Source organism: Gouania willdenowi, chromosome 16, assembly GCF_900634775.1.
Source record: "Gouania willdenowi chromosome 16, fGouWil2.1, whole genome shotgun sequence".
In the NCBI taxonomy this organism is placed as follows: Eukaryota; Metazoa; Chordata; class Actinopteri; order Blenniiformes; family Gobiesocidae; genus Gouania; species Gouania willdenowi.
In genome coordinates this window covers 17,919,997-17,939,737 of record NC_041059.1, presented here as the reverse complement: position 1 = coordinate 17,939,737, position 19,741 = coordinate 17,919,997, and the positions used below count along the sequence as shown (strand labels likewise).

The window sequence follows — 19,741 nt, the reverse complement described above, 5'->3', positions numbered from 1 at the left end:
TAATTTCACCATAGATCTCAGATTGTGTAACTTTGTGATGTAACTGCCATTAGTAATGTCTTTTTGATACTTTTGAGAGAATTGTCTTATTCTCTAAACTTTGAAGTTGCTAATTTTAACCCCCATCCCCACCTGTGTCTGTGCATGTTGAGCTTATGCTGTTAGTTTAAAACTCCATCTAGTGGACACTGATATTTAGGTTATCTCCCTGCAGTTAGAAGGCTTTCTCTTCCCACAGTCCAAGTCCATCCATCCTTCTACACCCCCTGATGCATTTCAGGGTCACATGGCACTAGAGCCCATTCTAGCTTTCTCAGGACACACCTTAGTTTCTACTGTATGTGTACAAAATGCAGTTAAACTATAACAACCATTTCAGACTACGGAAAGAATAAGAAACTGCTATGGGCTGATCTAATGTTGATTTAAAAACAAAAAACCAACACTTTGAAAAAGCATGCCAGCTAGCAGCTTTGTTATAGATCTAGAAATAAATTTCTTACCCAGTGTAATATCACACATACTGGGAAAAAAGTGACAAAATGTGAATTTGCTGCAGTCAAGAAGCACTGATTTTTTATGTGGTTGTGCTTTAACATTATCTCCCATGAACTGAAAGCAGCAACAACCAATGAGACGTCTGAAACACATTAGATTTATTTCAATGCTGTTTTTTCTTCTTAGCACATTAGTGTTTTCTTATAGTGTCTAAATTGATTTGTGTCTCTTCTGTTTTTTTTTCCATGTGTGAGTAGAATTAGCTTTTTGGCATAACTTGCCATTCAGGTGCTGGGCAATGAGTTGGGTCTCAGCAAAAAAAAAATTTGGTGGAGTTAGCAGTGGCCACACCATTAAAGCACCACGATGCTTGCAGGTGTAAAGCCAGTTTGTGTTTTCAGGTTTTGTCAAAGCCACATTATTGCTGCTGGTACACACTGCTTTAATAATGGGGAAAAGGTAAATAGACTGGTATGGAGCCCACAGTGAGTAAGTCAATGAGGGAAGTATTTCAATGTGAAGAACTTGAAGACCGAATTGTTGAATAATCTGGGGTTTCCACTTTGACCTGTGCAGGGGAAGAACTCAAACTTTCAGTCAAAGGTGGAGAATTTGAAGACTGAATTGCGGAATAATCTGGGTTCTTCACTTTAACTTGAGCAGCTGAGGAGATCCAACAACCACGGATTGCAGGTTCACCTTGCTAGAAGATGGAAAGGTTCAGCCAGTAGGCCTGAATCTACCAACCTTGCCTGCAAGATGGAGTCCCCTGGTGTCCACAAACACCAGAATCGAACTCGAACTAACTCAAGTTAGAGGGAGGGCTACACATCAATCTGGATCTTGCCACGTTATAAATCTACATCTTCATTGCCAAAGTTAAGTACTCCTGTAATAGTTGGCTTTCGGATATTGGAATTAGATTGTTTGGCTGATTCATCTTTGACAACTGTTGTAATGTTTCAGTTGGTCGTGACTGATAGACAGTGTGGGTGTATTGGACTCTGAAGGATTCACCCTCGCCTTGTGAACTCTAATGATGTGTTCAAGGCCAGTTCTCTCAGATGTGAAAAGGCAATGGCAAACATTTCCCCTCTCACAGCATGGGTGATCTTGGAACAAGGACCTGTGGGAGAAAACTTGACTGCAGACGCCACAGTTGGACAAAGCCATTTAATGTGCTTTGATCGTCTCTCCAAGTAGAAAAACTTTGTTGCACAAAGAACTCTGATATTTGACTGGATTGGATTTAGGGCAGTGAGCCTGATTGTACTTCAGAGAGATAAATGGGCCATGACCACATACAGCACACATTCTACCTTCAGAAATGGGTGTGATGGGAGTTTTAAAGGAAACAGTGTTAGAGAAATAACTGAGAAAGTCACTTGAGCTTGACTTAGAATCTTTCTTTAAAGGTCCAGTATTATGCCTTTTTTCACCCATCTCCATTTGTTCTAAGAACCCCAACCACATAGTATTTGAGGTTGATTTTCCCAAACTCACCTGTTTTCTGGAGTTTTAGCCCTCTAAAAAGTGACTTTCTGAGTGATTTTGAGTCAGACAAACACTGATTCAGGATGTGTGTGAGCCATGCGGCACACACATCAATGCCCTTACTACAAAACTGCACCTTGATAGTGATGTGCCCCAGATTACACCATCTATCATTCACAAACACAGCCAGACCCCCTCCTTTCCGCTTACCGCTCTCCGTCGTCCTGTCACCACGTAAAAGTTGGAAGCCTTCCAATTCCACAACCGAATCCGGTGTTAACGCTGTGAGCCACGACTCCGTAAACATCAGCAGGCTTGCCTCCCTGGAGTCCTTCTCATGCCGAGTTAGCACTGCTAGCTCGGTGATAGAGCTAACATTCCCCATGATGACGGACGGCTCGGCGCTTTGCCCCCGCGCAACATCCCCATCGTTTCCTCCTCAGTTCACGAGGAATGTCGGGTCTTGCTGCATAGCATTATCACCGAGTACTAACAGCTGATCTTGGGTGTTAACAATGTGGCCGTGGCTCCGAGCAGTAACTCGCGACATGATCGCAAAGATTGCAGACACAAGCAGCAGAAAAAGTAGTGCAGTTTTGGGCAATAAAGTATAATATATATTCTATATTAAATTGCAGTTTGTTTTTGCTGTAAGATAGTTTGAGAGGGGGGAGCTCACATTCTTATAGGGTATGGTAGGAGGAGAGAGGATTGTCAGGAGGAGGAGGAGCTTCCTGTAGGTGATGTCAGGTACCGGGAAAATCCAACTCTCCCATTTGGAGCTAACTTTTTACAAAATGTGGAATAACAACTTTAGAAGGAATAACATGTCAAAACCGCTGTGCCAGTGTAATGACCTTAATGGAGAGAGTATTAGAGGGAGAACAACCCACTACTCAGACACTATGAAGACAGAAGTGAGCAGAAGGGGTGAGTGTGTGCTCACAGGTGTGACACAGCCAATTATGGCTATATCAATTCATTCAACTTTATTTATATAGCACTAATTACAATAGTCATCTCGTAGCGCTCATCAAATGAAAAATTCTGAAGAAATCACAGTGAAAGCTATCCTAAACACATTGGTCAAAAGCAGTGAAGCCACCCATGGTCAAATTGGTATACTGAAAATATCCTGTAGGCTTATAAGTTCATCATGCCAATCTATGTCACATTTGGATGCTCAAAGTCATTATTTTCGGCCTTTAAAATACAGGTAAAACACAATTTATTTATTTATTTTTCATGAATAAAATTGACATTGTTATCTAAAAAAACTTAAATTGGCTTTTTATAATTTATTATTTAAAAATTAAAAATACTGACACATACAACACTGATGCAATCACATTATTTTTGGTTAATAGTGGGTTTTAAATTAAAAACTTGGCCAAAGAATATTTTTTGGATAACTCCGTTTTATTTTTTGCCAACATTATATATATATATATATATATATATACAAATATTTAAAATGCAGATATTTAAAAAAAAAAAAAAAAAAGAAAACATTTTTCCACATTTTTGAATGAGTTAAAAAAAAATATATGCAAAGATTTCCCAAATTATTGGAAATTTGTCTTTTGAGTGACCTTTAAAAAATTTTTTTTATTGTCAATTTGTTCTTGATTGACAATGTTGTGTATCGTGTTTTGATCAGTGTTTGTATATTTTGTTAATGTGGTTGTACATTTTTCAAAAATAAAAATAGTTGAATAGGCGGAACTAAAGAAAAGTCACCGATGTTCACGACGGCTTTATTTTAAAGCCGGACGTTATGCGTTTGTTTTTCTCAAAAATATTTTTTAAATGGGCGGAGTTTCACTTTGGGTTTTGGCAGGCGCCATTGTTCTATGCCTTATAAACGGGCGGCGCTGGTGAACACATCAAACACTTCTAAATAAAATTAAAAAAAAAAAACTCACCCTTAATGTTTATGTTTGCAGTCCGTCGGTAAAGCTCGATGTGATGACAAGTCCCAAACGCTAATAGCCATTAGATTCTAAACTAGCTCATTTTATGCTTTAGTAAACCTAACATTTTCTTATTGGACCAGTTTGGTTCGGTTTTTTTTGCTGCCGGTTTATAAATCTTAGGGATGTCAGAGTCTGGCCACAGTCAACCCGGCCTGTACGGCCAGGTTCGCCGGAGGAGGAGACGCAGAGGGGAGAGAGATGTTGGAGCTCCAGGACAGAACCTGTCCGGTCCCAGTCGAGATCGTGATTATCAACCGAGAGAACGGAGGGTAATGAAGAATAAAACCCGACGTGCTGCTTTTACTGCTGTTCCAACGGTGTGATGAAAAGTCAATTGTTTTAGTAATAATGATTATTTTTGTTCAGGATGGCAGTGAAGATCCACCTGGTCCACTGATCCAGAAGACGCCCATTATTCTCGCTAAACCGCCTGGAGAAAGGGTAGGTGAGGCCCGATTATCTCGTGTTAAACCATTTACAGGATATATATAAATATATATAAACCAACTGAACTATAAACTCATACCTGTGCGTTGTATTGCCAGTATTCTATAAAAAAATACAATGTGTTTGTGTAAAGCTATGCCTAAAGTAAAAATGTTTTATCTATAACTATATTTAAAAAAGTATGCTGGGAAAAAAGCAAAAATAAATAAAACAAGAGCAGTCAGAGTGCAAACCTTCACCAAACACCAAATATCCTCTTTACCAGATATTGGCAGTGATGTGGATCAGTGATTCTGATCATGGTACCATGATTGTTCACACTTTAAAGAATTGTAAGACAATTCATTTCCCCAGTTAAAAAAAAAAAAAAAAATATTGAAAAATCACAACGAAATATGCAATCCTGATCCGATCCAGATGAAACTTTTGAAAAATGAGGAACAAGCTGACATAACAGTCAAATGTCATAAAGTGTCACAGTGGCTCCAACAAAATTATTTAACTTTGAACCATAGGAAAACTGTATTGATGTGCTTTTCAGTACAAAGTACGAAATATTTAAAGTAAAGTTCAATGAAACAGAGATAGAGGAAGTGGCAGCATATAAATGGTTGGGTGTTATTTTGGATTTTCTACAATTCAGCATTTTAAGCTGCTGTGCAAAACTGTCAAATATAATCTGCATGTGTTTAATAAGATAAGAGCTTATATACATCATAAGACAGCACAGCAGTTCATATATCATGCCATGGTATTTTCCCACTTGTCCCACTGTATAACAGTCTGTGGCCAGTCCAAACAAACAAGAGCCTCCGTAAGGCCATCAATATATAAACAAACTCTGAAAATAATGGATCGGAAATCAAACACTGACAGAGAAGCTACAACATTAGCATTTCACTGCTAAATCCCACTCAATCACAAGACGACAATGCAAGCTCCAGGCCAGGATTGTTGTCATCAATCATACTGTAGATCACAGCTCCACTCATTTGAACACTAATGTATTCATCAGTTCTGCATGAATTTGCTCTTCTTTAGATTGATTGATGGATGTGTTTGTGCCTCTTTAAGTCAAAGCCTACACAAAATGCTCCCGTGGTTGGACCCTCAGTCCTGGAGAAGCCCATCATGCTGATGAAAGCCAGGGATGAAGGAGGGAAGCCAGGGACTCCTCCAGAGGTGGCAGTACAAGCATCTGGACCCGGACCCACTAAGATGGAGAGAGAAGGCCAGCGACCCACACAGCCTGTGTACCAGATTCAGAACAGAGGAATGGGCGGCTCTGGCTCCAGTGGCGCTGTGGACCGTATGTTGTTTTTTTTTCTTTCTTTCATTACCTTAAAAATATGTGTGTCTGTATGCGTAGAAGTAGAAACAACTGGAATGTTTGCTCATTGCTCATTACAGCCATGGTTGGCCAATCTAAGCTGCTTCCTCCAGACAAGATGAAGCACAGCATCAAACTTGTGGATGATCAGATGAATTGGTGCGACAGTGCTATGGAAGTAAGTTTAACTTTTAATGGCTTCACTGAAAGGAGAATCCGTCTGCTTAAGGAAAATTGTCATTTTTGTTGTTGCTGAGCAGTATTTGAGGGACCAGACTGACATGCTGGTGGTGGGAGTCATCGGCCAACAGGGAAGTGGTAAATCCACAGTCATGTCTCTGTTATCTGCCAACACTCCAGAGGAAGATCAGAGGTAAGTGTGCAAAAGAGGAAGTTTACAGATTAATTATTGAGACTTTGTCAGCAAATGATGTCTGTGTTATTACTGGAATGTGTCTCCACTAGAAAGTAACACATGAATGTTTATTTAAAGATGCTGGAGACATTATTTTTGTCAAATAAAGACATGGGCTGTGTTCGAAATGTCATACTAACGTACGACTCATACTAAGTCTGAAGTCATGAAAAAGATTGAGTACTTGAGAAATACCCTGATTTATACTATATAGGGATCTTTTTTAAGTATGCACGCTATTCATACTCAACCGTCCCATGATGCATTGCGAGCGGAACGAAAAATCGTCCTGGGACCGGCTTCAAGCTAAAAATCAAACATTAGCTTTTCAAAACAAAAGCTCATTTTCTTGTCTTCCATTAGTTTTTTAACACTTTTGTAGGTGGGGCTCTTGTTTTGAAGTTAACCGAAAGTTTTGTCAGTAGCACAATGGCGGGTCTCCGACAATCTTTTTAATGTTTGCATGAAATGTGTTTTCCGCGAGTTTTATGGATCAAATGAGCACATGTTGATATTCTACTTGGTCACTTTTTCACTTAAAATGTTTTCAAAACCTTCAAAGGTGGAGAATCAACAGAGATATTTATCCTGAGTGTGCTTCAGGTTTTTGTCGTTGTAGGTTCGAAATGCATCTTGGGAAACTTTGAAGTATATTTTGGTGGGAACGGTCACCATCCTAATCATACTTATAGTAAATAGGAGACAGTATATACTCATTTGAGTTTGTAGTGTATAGTACAGAGTGTACCATTTCAAACACAGTCATAGTGTAGCTGAAAAAAGATGTAAAAGTTTGAAATTGCTGTTTGAAAGTTTGTTTTACTCTCCACAGGTAACACTTTGTTTATGGAAAAGTTTCGTGCATTGCATTGTGGGATGTGGAGTCCCGTAAATGGATGTATAGATGTGTTTTTACTTCATTCATTCATTCAAACACACCGTACAATGTACATGACTTGACCTAAATACTGTTTAATAAATGTGCTCATTTACATCTGCAGGAAATCCCTGTCTTTTCACATGACGATTGACATGTTCCATCCTTTAAATGATCCATGCATTTGTGTTTCAACAGGAGTTATGTATTCAGAGCCCAGACTCCAGAGATCAAAGAGAGAGGAGGAAATCAGACCACAGGCATTGATTTCTTCATCACACAGGAAAGAGTCATCTTCTTAGACACCCAGGTAAAAAAAATAGGATCCATCGAACTGCTTTATTTAGCTTTAACATTTATAAACCTTTTATTTTGTAATCGTGTCCTCTCTTGTAATTCCAGCCAATCCTCAGCCCGTCTATTCTGGACCATCTCATCAACAACGATCGGAAACTACCTCCAGAATACAACCTACCTCATACTTATGTAGAAATGCAGGTATGTAGTTGGCCAGCAGGTGGCGTAGCAGTGTATAATCCAAGCACTGGTTGGAAACCTCAACAGTCAACAATACATTTTGACGAGTTGTTTTTAAGCCCTTATTTGTTTTTTTTGCATATAAAATTTGATTTAATGGGAAAATAATTGTACCCGTGTATAATCTGTTTTACAGTCTCTTCAGATCGCTGCCTTCCTCTTCACTGTGTGTCATGCTGTGATTGTGGTCCAAGACTGGTTCACTGACATAAATGTTTTCAGGTAGGCATTTTATCCACTGTGGCTCTCTGCTGCTCACTGCTAATGTCATCGAGCACAAGTGTAGTGGAGTTTTTAAATGTCCTGAGCAGGACTTTGTCGACTTCATGAAGAATGTTAGGCATTAAAAGCAGAAAAAGGTGTGTACATCTTTCTGTTGTTACTGCAAAGGTAACCACATACAGCACATAGAATAATTGTGGAATAACATCCACATATAAGCAGTCATGGCTTTCTTCAGCAGTGATGTCACAAATACAAGCTTTTCTCTCATTTTTATTTAGTTTTTGTTTTGTTTCCTTTTGTTTTCTTTAAATTTGATGAATAACCCAAACAAATAAACAAACAAAAACAAAAAAAAGTTAAACTAAACACTAACCTTCTCCTTTCGATAGATTAGCTTTTTGCTGATATCCGATATACCGATATTGTGCAAAACGTATTGTCCAGTATTAACTGATATTGATCTACATAGATCCTTCAATCTAATTTTCGGTACACAGCTGTGTGAACTTCACAAAAAACAAGGAGTCTTTCATGTTTAGTTTGAAACTGTAACAATATAGAATAAAATAACCTCAATATTGTGCAAAAAACCTTACACATATATAACATTTCTTAATTCTTATATAGCTTGTACATGAGGTGCAGATTGATTAAGATAGCTCGTGAGTTAGCATTAGCTTAGCTGTTAGCCTGTGAGCTAGTTAAACATGTACAAAATGGGGGAAAGCAATCTATATTACTGTGTAAATGGAATGGAGTCGTTTCTATACTCCTGCATCGCGGGAGTACGTTCTTGTACTTCCTGTTTTGACAGGAAATGACCCGTATGGAAAGGTCTGGTCGGGAAACCCAAACAAAGTGAATTCAGTAACACAAGGTTACATCAGATATCGACCAGTAGTACATTTTCTGGCAAATATCGGCCAATAATATTGCCCATCCCCAGTGCATTTATTGTCCACAATATCCCTGACTTTACACTGTTGTTCATGAATGCAGATGTTTATCCTACCATTAGGGTTTAGTCACATTACACTATCCTCTACAGGTTTCTTCAGACCGCTGAGATGCTGAAACCTTCAACGCCATCGGCAAGCCACGACAGCACGGGCTCAACGGGCAACGATGACGGAGCTGAGTACTACCCTCACATAGGTGCTTGGTTTCCCTCAGGGAAACAAAATCTTTACACATTAATCAGATTTGATTAAAATTGACGCTCAAGATCATGTTTCTGGTTCGTTCAGTGTTCCTGCAGAATAAGTCCAGACGGGAGGACTTTTGTCCCGGAAATCTAAAGAACATGCACATGATGGTGGACAAACTAATGGGTCACTCTCATCTCAAATACAAAGGTGTGTTCAACGTGTTTATTTTCTTCATTCATTTTGACTGAAAAGGTTGAGTATTTACTGCAATGGATGTAAATTAAAAGTTAATTAAGCTCTTGTGGTTTTAATGGGGCTTCATTCACGTTTTTAAGCCTTTTGAAGGCGAGGATCTCACATGCTTCTATAAAGTCATGATGGATTTACACAATAATTTATCACTATATTGTAACAAATAGTTTTAGTTTTAGAAGATAAATACTAAGGAGCTGGTTTATGCCTACCACTTTAAAAGTGTTAAGTAAATGGTTCTTTTATCCTGGAATCTGTGCTTTGTTTTCAGGTACGCTGTCCATGTTGGACTGCAATGTCTTTCCAGGTTTGAAGCAAGACTATCTGACCACTGAGGTCAACATGTTCTTGTTGCCTGTTCAGGAGAGTGACGGGGAGGATACCCTCACTAAAGTTGGTGAGGAGATTCATTTTATTTATAAAGCAGCCCCATGAGTATCTTTTATAAAATGTGCATTAAGTAAACATTGGATATTTTGACGGTTGTCTAGGATCAGGAACGTACCCGCTCTTCTCTCTGCTGCCTGGCTACAGAGGACACCCTTCCTACTCAAACATGGTTTCTAAATTCCGCAGCCAGATACTGGCCATGCCTCGCTGTCAGCTGTCCCACACCATCCTGACTGAGAAGAACTGGTAATGTTTTCCTCGCTTTAAAAAAAAAAAAAAATCACTAACTTTATGGGAACGGGAACATTTGTGGTGGTCATGAATTTACAGCACCAGGAAGGAGGAAATGTTTACCATTTTATTTTCATTTACAATAATCTATTGTTTAGCCATGTAACCCCTTTCGCAATTAGATGGTTTTCAAATCAGAAAAAAACCCAAAATGCATATAGCACAGCCTTTAAATGTATGTATGTGCATATTTTAACTCTAAGAGCACTGAAGATCTTTACCCAAACCCTGATGGGCAAGTGGGATTCAGTCATTATTTAAATTATCCTACCGGGGCTGGACTCGGGTGCTGTGCAGTAAATGAACCATCAGGTGATGTTAAAAAACTTAAACGACTCATTCTTGACAAAAGGCAAAGGAATTGTGGGTTCACAGATTTGTGTAATATCAAGCTGTAACGGGTTCAGGCATGAAAAAAAATCTGCTTTCAGGTAATTCCGGTTTGAACGGCTTTGGGACGGATTCCGTTGCACTCAAGCCATGTCAAGTCTGACTTTTAGAGCCTGGACTGTGAAAGCTGGAATAGTATATCTGGGATATCTCTCCGTTCGCGTGCTTCACCTAACCAAACTTTCTCCACCAGAGAGCAGCATAAGCAGGAAGAAAGGAATGCAGGCAGATAATTGATGACTGTTAATGATTCCGTGTGTCATTTGTTCATTCGTTTTTCATTATGTAACAAAAACATGAAAAACGGAAAAAAAACACTCATTATTTGATATTTGTTTCCAAAATCAAAATGAAAAAACGGAAAACACCTGGTTTTTCAAATTCAAGCTCTTTTGCTTCGGTACAGAAAACGAAAAACGGAAAACTAACACCTTTATGCATTTTCTCCATTACCGATTTGCCAAAGTACGCGGATACACGGATTTTAATGCTTAAATTAGTGAGATTATACTATATTAATTAATGGGAGAATAAATAGACACTCTGATCAGTATCACTTTACTAAGGCACAGACCTTGTCTGTGGCTCTTATGCTGTACAATAATTGTATTTTATACAGCCTGTATTATCTCAAAGGACGGAGGCTTTCTACTTCACCATAGAATACATGATTGAATGAATTAATTGCTCTGAAAGCGCCCGATTCACACACAGGCTTTATCAGCTGACTAATGTATGTCAGTCCATCAGATAAAAAGCTGTTTCCTGTAGGATGTCATCGGCAAATGAAAGTATTGCATCAATGCCTAATTATTCTCTCTCCTGTCAGCTGTCATATCAGACCCACGCAGTAATGTGTTCACACAATGATCCACCTTTGCTTGGGCAGGTTTTTTTCCAAGAGAACTGATTGGTCAGGAGGCGGGGCTTTCATGCTTGCTCAGATCTTATCCAGAACAAAACCTAATCCCGACCAGGTTAAATGTTCAACATAAGTTACCATGGTGATTTAGCCCCGTAAGAAGTTAACCAGCGTTGTAGTACAGGACACAAGGAAAAAATCCCAGAAGTTAGCGCAATAAGGGGAAATCCAGTTTCGTAATACAGGCCCTTAAGGCTCTACTCAGTGGTGCAGATTTAAAGCTCAGATAACCATAGACTGCAGAATAAGGCTGCAGCTATCAAATTCCTTTAGTATTTTTAGTCTATTTCTGAGCCTTAGTCTGTCGCTGACCATCGTTGTTCTGTTTTTCACGGAAGGAGGTTGCTCCAAAAACTCTAGTGAGAGCAAGTAGTCTGCACACAGTGGTTAGGGGGTTTGAATAACACTGCAGGTGTCAGACCAGGTCCATGTCTCTGTGTGTGTGTTTTTTGTGAGGCTTATTCTCCATCTCACTCTTCATCTGTTGTTCCAGGTTTCATTACGCAGCTCGTATCTGGGATGGAGTGAAGAAGTCCTCGGCCCTCTCTGAATACAGCCGTTTGCTCTGTTAAAACATGGATCCATCTTCATTGTCATCAGACTGTTTAGATAAATATATTCATGAGAGTGGAAGTTATAGTTTTTAGGCCAAAATAATTGAAACTGGGTGTTTTCTCCACCTTTCACATTGGCCTGTGTTACTGGCATCCTTTCAGATTGTCTAAGCTGAAAATGTCACCTTTAAATTCTCTGTAAAAATGTGTCGTTTACAGATACAGGCCCAATCTGTGCAGGATTGGGGAGGATAAAAGAGAGCGACTTCTCTTACTGGTCGTTCTTGGTCACCTGTCACTGCTCTTTTGTGGTGTTGAGGCTGCATGTACTGTTTTCAATGAAAAAGAAGAACTGCCTTTTGTAATTTATATTTGTATTTCCTTTTAAACATCCTTTAACGGGTGGAAAGAAATTAATAAATGAAAATACAAATAATTTTATGTGTTGTCTACTTAATCATGTTTTTAGGAGTCATGTTTTATTTCATAATTATATATATTGTATTTTGTGTTTATCTGAACCTGATATGGGCGGGTGTTTGAACAGGTGTTGTGCATTCAGTAGGAGAAGCAAACAGCTTTTTACTGTGCTTGCTTTGTAGTTGGATTGTCTGTAAAAAAAAAATATATATATATATATACTGTATATCCTGGATTATGTGAATAAAATAAGATAATCTGTCAAAAGAAGCTAATCTATCAAAAGAAGCAGCATCAAAGCATGCTGCTTTGATGATGGAGAAAGAAGAATAAAGAACACTTGAAAGGCTACAAATTCACAATGTAAGCTCAGAGCAGGTTTCTTTGAAACTCATACCGTCTCAATGCTTCGGTTTGCTTTTAATGCGTAATTCCATATTTTGTGATTCTAAAAAAAATATGTATTTGTAATAATAAATCTCTTAACAGGTTGGTTGGTTTTGTTATGGCAATTTTTATATTCATCATCATATCGTCAAATGTGTGTTCATGTGTACAATTTGTCATGTTTTAACACATGATGACTCCATTACTCTTCGCACTTTTGAACAGCTGAATCATGTTAGATTAAACAGTACAGATCGTATTGTACTCAGTGCAACACAGAGTCTCTGCTGAAGGCCAAAACTCAAACTCACATGCAGATATACACGAACGCACACACTATCAAGGATAGATAAGAGTGGCGCCCAATCTTCCTCATAATATACACGTCTTCATCATCCTCAAATGTTTCAACTGTTGGGCATCCTTCTCCTCACCTCAGGGTGGAACTTTTTCTGTTATCTGTATAAAAGCTTAAGCTGTGAAACTGTTAGTTAGAGTGGGTCTTGCCTTTTTGCTCTGCCACGAGCCTTTTGCCTTTGATTCTTTCAGGATGGAAGCTTCTTTTTTACTCCTTTTTTATTTAATTTTATAATAAATCTTTTTGATAAAATCATCAATGCCTCGCCTGGACTCCATCATTCAACCAGAGCAATAAATCATGTCTCCAAATGAGGTCAACCGCAAATTTGCCATAACAGTTTTCACATTCTCTGCTGGCTTCATTCAGCGCCACATAATCTTCCTTTTGAAGCCAGGTCTCAGTGAAGCATAATAAACCTAATTGATCATTGATTATTTATAAGATTACTCACTTAGAGAGCTTTAGATGAGAGGGATCATATATTTATTATTCCACATTTAACAGTTTTTTTTCCATTGTTCTGTTATGTTTTCCAGTTTTAATTTTGATGAAATGTTTATGGTTAACTCGTCTCCTGTGGGCTTTAGTTTGCACTGTGTGCTACTTTCTTTGTGGTAAAATGTGGTTTTATGCATTGATCACACCAAATCTGCCTGTGTCTAATTACAAACAGTAATAACATCCCATATCAAATTGATAAATGTTAATTACGGTAAATATGTTTAAAAAAATAATAAACTCTTGTGCTTTATATTTTAGTCAACTATATATGTAATTTAGTTGACTAAAACTAGACTATAACTGAAATAATCCTGATGAATACATTTTGACTAAAACCAAGTGGCATTTTAGTTAAAAGACTGGCTAAAACTAAATAAATATTTGCTGTCAAACTTCCAAGTTACCAATCAAGCCTCCATCACTATATAGCTGAGTAGGAAACACTTTACTTGAAGTTTTATACATAAAGGCTGACATTACATGACACCTGTTATTAGCATGAATAATCTGTCATGAAGGCTGTCATTAAGTGTCATTCATTACCCTAGACCCTTTGAGTCGATCAGTCTGTGGCACTGCTCAGGTGTTATGAGAGCCCAGGTTGCTCTGATAGTGGCCTTCAGCTCTTCTGCATTGTTGGGTCTGGCGTCTCGCATCTTCCTCTTCACAATAGCCCATAGATTTTCTGAGGTTAAGGTCAGGTGAGTTTCCTGGCCAATCAAGAACAGGGATACCTTGGTCCTTAAACCAGGTACTGGTAGCTTTGGCACCAGTACCTGGTACCTTTTTGCTTATTTTTATCCTTTTTTTGCAACTACACCAAACTTGCCATATTTTAACCTATTTTCATCACTTTTTCTTGCCATATTTTTGCTCCTTTTAATGCATTTTTGCTACATTACTCCCATTTCTGCCACTTCATCAAATGTCAATGCTTTTTCTGCACATTGTTTCCACTTTCAAGACATTTTCTGCACTAATAAACTCTTTTCACCACTTTTCCCATCTAATGCCGCATATGTTGACCCATTATTGTCACTTTTAACCTCTTCACCATATTTCATGCTTATTTTTTGTCATATTCATGATAGCTCATGTGCAGTATTTGCCAGTTTAAACTAATTGTTCCTACTTTTTTTCTGCGACTTTTAGGCCAATATTGACTCCTTACACCCCTTTTTTTTACCAATTTTTCTGTCCGTTTTTGCCGATTCTAGTTAAATAATATTCCATTTCACTACATTTTCCACCATTTTTGGTCACTTTCAACCCATTTTGTTTCTAAATAAAACACTGATTTACATCTTTAAGATGGCTATATTATGGTGCAAATAATAATACACGGGACCCAAAAAGCTCTTACCTTTATCTCCCCTTATAGATGGCCCTGTTTCCACATTACTAATCTTTAATGTTCATGTTTGTGTTTAACAGCCTTCAGATACAGTGGGGCACCCCGGTCTCTGGAACCTTTATTTTGGGGTTCACGCGCTGAAAAGGTTGAGAACCATTGGTCTATTCTAGTTATCCTGGGGTGTGTCTTTCCTGCATGCTACCAGTGCACGTGCTTTCTGTTGTCTTGCTCAGCACTCCTTCTGCCTCCCTCTCAATCTGCATCTTGGTCCACCACACCCTCTGTTCTTGAGAGCTTTGATAAGCAAATATTTATTTGTGTTAAGAAATTTGCATTAGGCCTATTCAAACATATTAAAAACTAATTGCATGTCCTTATGTAAATAGTCTCATTCCTGGAGCAGCAACTCTAAAACCATTATACACAAACCATCACTGAAAACTCTGGATTAAAAATCAAGCAACTACCACCACTGTAACAGAAATATAACTTAATGACTTTTGACAGTTTTATTTGTCATGCAGATGTGATGTATACAATAATTAATGATTAGGCCCCATTACCGCTGAAACAATGTGTGTTACTCTGCATGGACAATTATGGAGACTACAGCATCAGCGAGAGGAGACTGTTGAGTTAAATTTTGGAAAACTGTGTTCGGACAGTCAGCATTTTCAGTCGGAGATGCAGAAAAGTGGAACTCAATTCCTTTCCATATCAGAGACTGTACAAGCCTCTGTGTTTTTAAAAAGTAAAATAAAAACATGGCTCATGGAAAAACAATCATGTAGTTACTGATTAATCCTCTGAAAGAATCAATCATAGGGACAATGAGCTGTAATTGTAATTACATTTAATTATGTGTTGTTTTTAGTGTTAGGGACTACAGATGAAAATGTAGTTTATAGCTAACTCTAGTTTGACAGTTTTGTTTAGCAAATAAATGAAAAATAACCTTGAGGGATCAAATCCGTTTACACTTTGGCATGACCGGAAAATTTGGCACTCACTGGCGCAGTGAAATGTCCTGAACACGCCAGTGCAAACCGATGGGTTCTGTTGAGACTCCAAAGCAGCCTTGGAATGGGTTCTGTACCTGTACTTACTGCTGTGGCTATGAAGCACATGTTGCATCTGGTGGTGTGGATGGTGAAGACAAATACACTTCACACACTGAGTCTTGAAATGGGGTTTTGGTGATTTAATAAAACAGCGGCTTTCACAGTTAACACACACTGGATGGGTTCGTGTCCACTTTATGACATGTAGCAGCATGTGATTGAGACCAAGCAAGGTGAACAAAGCAAAGCGGTCAACAAAAAATATGGCTACCCAGCTCTCCTTTCTCTTTCTGACAGCTGGAAATACACACCTTTTGCAATAGCCGCCCTCGACCACCTGTCATGTGACTCTGCCGCCCGTACGTTACCACAGCAACCTAACACTGTGTCACACATACACAAATATTCTACATTATGGCTCCTACAGGTACCTTTCTTTTTTTTGTTGGCAGGGATTTATTTAGCTTTTTTTGCCTAAGCAAAGGCGTGGCCTGAAAGGGAAAACAGCCTGATTCTCTCAGACAATATCCATAACCAAACAGAAGCATTCACAGCTCAGTGTATCTAATTATCACAAAATGCACATCGCCACACTTTTCTTTGGGTTTGTGCTCTTTCCCAGAGGTAAGCTCCTATTTTGTTGACTTTCTATTGGATTATTTCTTCAAGCGAAGTATTTATAATTTGTAAATTCAGCTCTTTGCTTTAAATCACACGTTTATGTACAGAAGTTCTCTCACAACGTAATTCCTTTTGAAGTTTTTGTCGTTCACTTGCTTGGCAGACACAGAAATGGTGTGACTTCTTTTCATATTTTGTTATTATTGTTTTGTGTTGTTTTAGTTCCCGCTCTACAATGTCACGAGTGTGATAGTGAGTCCTGTCAAACAAAAGAATGTCTCCAGGGTGAGATGTGTGGAGCTCTGACATTTGTCTCATTTGCAGGTATATTTCTGTTTTTTACTTTCTTGTATGGCTTAGGATCAATTTACAAAAGCTTTCCTTTTACTTCAGGGTCTTTGAATGTCTATAATGTCACCACTAAATCATGCATTTTGCGTGAACACTGCACGGACGCCTCGGTCAACTTTGGAATTGCCAGAACTGTGTTGACAAGTCAATGCTGCTCCACCGACCTCTGCAATGCTCAACTCGCTTATGGTAATGTACACAGTAAACTTTTTTTCAATATACTTTTGGTGGTGTTTTGTTACACTGTGCTATAGGACATAATAACAATCTGTCGTAGCTGATTTTTTTTATGTAACAGGGTGTGGGCTGGATTCAAGCCATGCCACCTGAATTATGGAAAAAACACAGAATATCATTAACATTATTTGATGAATATCATCATCAAATTATGTTAATGTCTTCTTACTTAGGTCTGATGTCTTCTTTGTTTCACAGTTCCCATCCAAAATAGTCTAAATGGCAGACAATGCACTTCATGTGATGGGCTAACATGTGGTAAAACTCTACAATGCATTGGAAATGAAGACCAATGCATCACAGCAAAAGGTAACAGGCCCTTGATAAAGTTGCCTTCACCTCTGAATTGTTCAATTTATACTTTAGTCAGAATCTTCTTTGAAAAGTGAACAGGCTCCATCACACTGTATCTATTCAGGAAAAAGTAGGTGGACAACTTGAGGCAATGTTTTCCTTCCAGACTTTGTTACAGTTAAGACAGTGTTTGTTAGATAAACTGGATTTGGCAGTCGCTTTACTTTCTGATAGTAGAAGAGCTCGAATCAATGAGTGCCTAAAAGATGGATAATTAGAGGGAAATGTATTTGCCCAAAGGTTCTGGAAAACATAGACAAACTGAGTGTAATGAAGCAGCTTTAGTGGCCTATGTTTGCTGGACCTTTGCTGCTATACATTTTTAAAACAGATCCAAGGGACATGATTTATATGACAAAGTCTACTAGTAAATGGCTTTGACAACATCTATAGTTAAAAGTTAAAAAAACAAAATAACCTTTACATTACTAACAGATAGAGATATCTAAGAGCAAGTAACAAATATAAGTTATTAAAGACAAAATACAAAGCAAGAATGAAATATGGACAGAAAGAAAATAAAAACTTGAAACAGGTATACGCTGTAATCTGTGCGTACGACTAGATCCGTGCACTTATTCTTTGAACATCCAAATCTGCGTGGATGTGAGCGCACATGTGCCCCTTTCCTGTCCATGCCACCATTTACATATGTAAATCACATTCAAATGAAATTGGCAGCGGGATTCCCCTTAGCGTGATCAGAAAACTGCGGCTCTTATCACAGGTAACACAGGAAAGAAGACATTTTTAAATTATTATAAGGACAGCAACGACAGCAATATTTATGACAAAGATGCTTCAACAGTGAAGATACTTAAATTAATATAGACACACAGTTCAGTGTGTGTGTGTTAAAAAGTGGGAAGCAGATTAAGGAAGAGAGGGAAAGGGTTAATAAATCCTTCATATTTAAAGCATCAATAGATGTATAAAGGTACGAGACTTGACTTGAAGCACCGCACATTTCCACGCTCACTCCAGTTTTGATACATCTAGATTTTGCCGTACAAACTTTTTAGGGTGTACGTATACCTTTTGTACACGAGGCCTTGGTTTGAACCAACAGCTTCAGATCATAACCAGATAAACTACTGTGATAAGTATTTAAATACACCCTTGGATGCCCAATGCTTCTACTGCTACAGTCTTTTTTTAACTTACTGACCTTTACACAGGCTAACACTATGTTAACAGCACATTAAACTGATCTTTTCATATTTTGTAGTGACAATGGGAGAGCAAGCGATCACCATGAAAGGATGCAGCTCCAAGCTGTTCTGCTCACTGCCTGATGTTTCATCCTTTCATAGTGTTGCACAGTTTGGACAAGACATCCAGTGCTGCGAGGGTAACTTGTGCAACAGCGCCAGCAGCACAAACACTGGCCTTCTGCTCCTTGTGGTGTCCCTAACCTCTTATGTTTTGCTTTACTAATACAGTAGATTCCAAATGTCACAAATAAGTTGTGCCCACCCAGAAGAGAAATGTTATCCCGTCTTTCACCTAATAGCTGCACCTTTGATTATACAAACCTGGCTCTGTGTTTAATGCATTCATTTTCCATTTTCTACAATAAAGATGTTCTAACCTTTCACTTCCTCAGTCCTTGATTTATTTAAAATTGCTCACTTCATCTATCCATCTGTCCTTTGTGTCTCAATTGGTTTTGTCCCATTACCTGTAATATCATCAACCCAAGGGTAAATAAGTCCTACAGATGACACAAACTTTTCTAACCAGATATTGGACAGAGTGGATTGGATAGATTCGCCAACAAAGCTATTCTTGCAACTGACATCTGCTCGTTTTTACTGGCAGAAATTGATGAGGCAACATTTATACCCACATCATTAGCAGCATTATCGACAAACATGGAGGGACAGATGCTGATTTAAAGGCAAGAATTGGTAGAGCAAGGGCAGCGTATATACAACTCAAAAACATCTGGAGCTCAACCACCATTTCAACCAGCACTCATTTCAGACTGTTCAACTCCAATGTCAAGTGTCCCATTTATATGGAGCAGAGACATGGAGGACTACAAAGCCTACCATCCGAAGAGTGCAGACATTCATCAACAACTGTCTCCAAAGAATCCTGAAGATCCGCTGGCCAGATATCATTAGCAACCTCACACTTTAGCAGTAAACTTGTCAGCTACCAGCGGAGGAAGAACTTCGGAAACGACGATGGGGATGGATCGGTCACCCTCTAAGAAAACCGGAAACTAACATCACCAGGCAAGCTCTACCTTGGAACCCACAGGCGAGAAGGAAGAGAGGCAGACCTAGGAACACCTGGAGAAGGGATCCAGAAGCTGACATCAAGAAGATTAGTACCACCTG

The 19,741-nt window shown here is 38.6% G+C and overlaps 2 protein-coding genes across 2 annotated transcripts; both read left to right on the top strand.

The window, feature by feature from the left end:
* The first annotated feature begins 3,898 nt into the window (after positions 1 to 3,898).
* Positions 3,899 to 12,541, top strand: smg9 (SMG9 nonsense mediated mRNA decay factor). Its single transcript, XM_028470165.1, has 13 exons — positions 3,899 to 4,237; positions 4,335 to 4,409; positions 5,490 to 5,724; positions 5,826 to 5,923; positions 6,006 to 6,118; positions 7,236 to 7,347; positions 7,440 to 7,535; positions 7,711 to 7,796; positions 8,848 to 8,954; positions 9,047 to 9,154; positions 9,471 to 9,596; positions 9,691 to 9,835; positions 11,686 to 12,541. Exons 1-13 carry the CDS (start codon positions 4,091 to 4,093, stop codon positions 11,762 to 11,764), a joined length of 1,527 nt encoding a protein of 508 aa, XP_028325966.1. The 5' UTR covers positions 3,899 to 4,090; the 3' UTR covers positions 11,765 to 12,541.
* Positions 12,542 to 16,362: 3,821 nt separating this feature from the next.
* Positions 16,363 to 18,904, top strand: LOC114477705 (phospholipase A2 inhibitor and Ly6/PLAUR domain-containing protein-like). The gene is made up of 5 exons (XM_028470201.1): positions 16,363 to 16,454; positions 16,674 to 16,736; positions 16,845 to 16,991; positions 17,238 to 17,348; positions 18,622 to 18,904. The coding sequence occupies exons 1-5, from the start codon at positions 16,409 to 16,411 to the stop codon at positions 18,828 to 18,830; spliced, it is 576 nt and encodes a 191-aa protein (XP_028326002.1). The 5' UTR covers positions 16,363 to 16,408; the 3' UTR covers positions 18,831 to 18,904.
* Positions 18,905 to 19,741: the final 837 nt, after the last annotated feature.

Coding starts and splice junctions, on each gene's coding strand:
- LOC114477705 (XM_028470201.1), top strand. CDS start 16,409: ATGCACATCGCCACACTTTTCTTTGGGTTTGTGCTCTTTCCCAGAG. Junction 16,737..16,844: donor AACAAAAGAATGTCTCCAGG/GTGAGATGTGTG, acceptor CTTTTACTTCAG/GGTCTTTGAATGTCTATAAT. Junction 17,349..18,621: donor CCAATGCATCACAGCAAAAG/GTAACAGGCCCT, acceptor CATATTTTGTAG/TGACAATGGGAGAGCAAGCG.
- smg9 (XM_028470165.1), top strand. CDS start 4,091: ATGTCAGAGTCTGGCCACAGTCAACCCGGCCTGTACGGCCAGGTTCGC. Junction 5,725..5,825: donor CTCCAGTGGCGCTGTGGACC/GTATGTTGTTTT, acceptor TGCTCATTACAG/CCATGGTTGGCCAATCTAAG. Junction 6,119..7,235: donor ACTCCAGAGGAAGATCAGAG/GTAAGTGTGCAA, acceptor GTGTTTCAACAG/GAGTTATGTATTCAGAGCCC.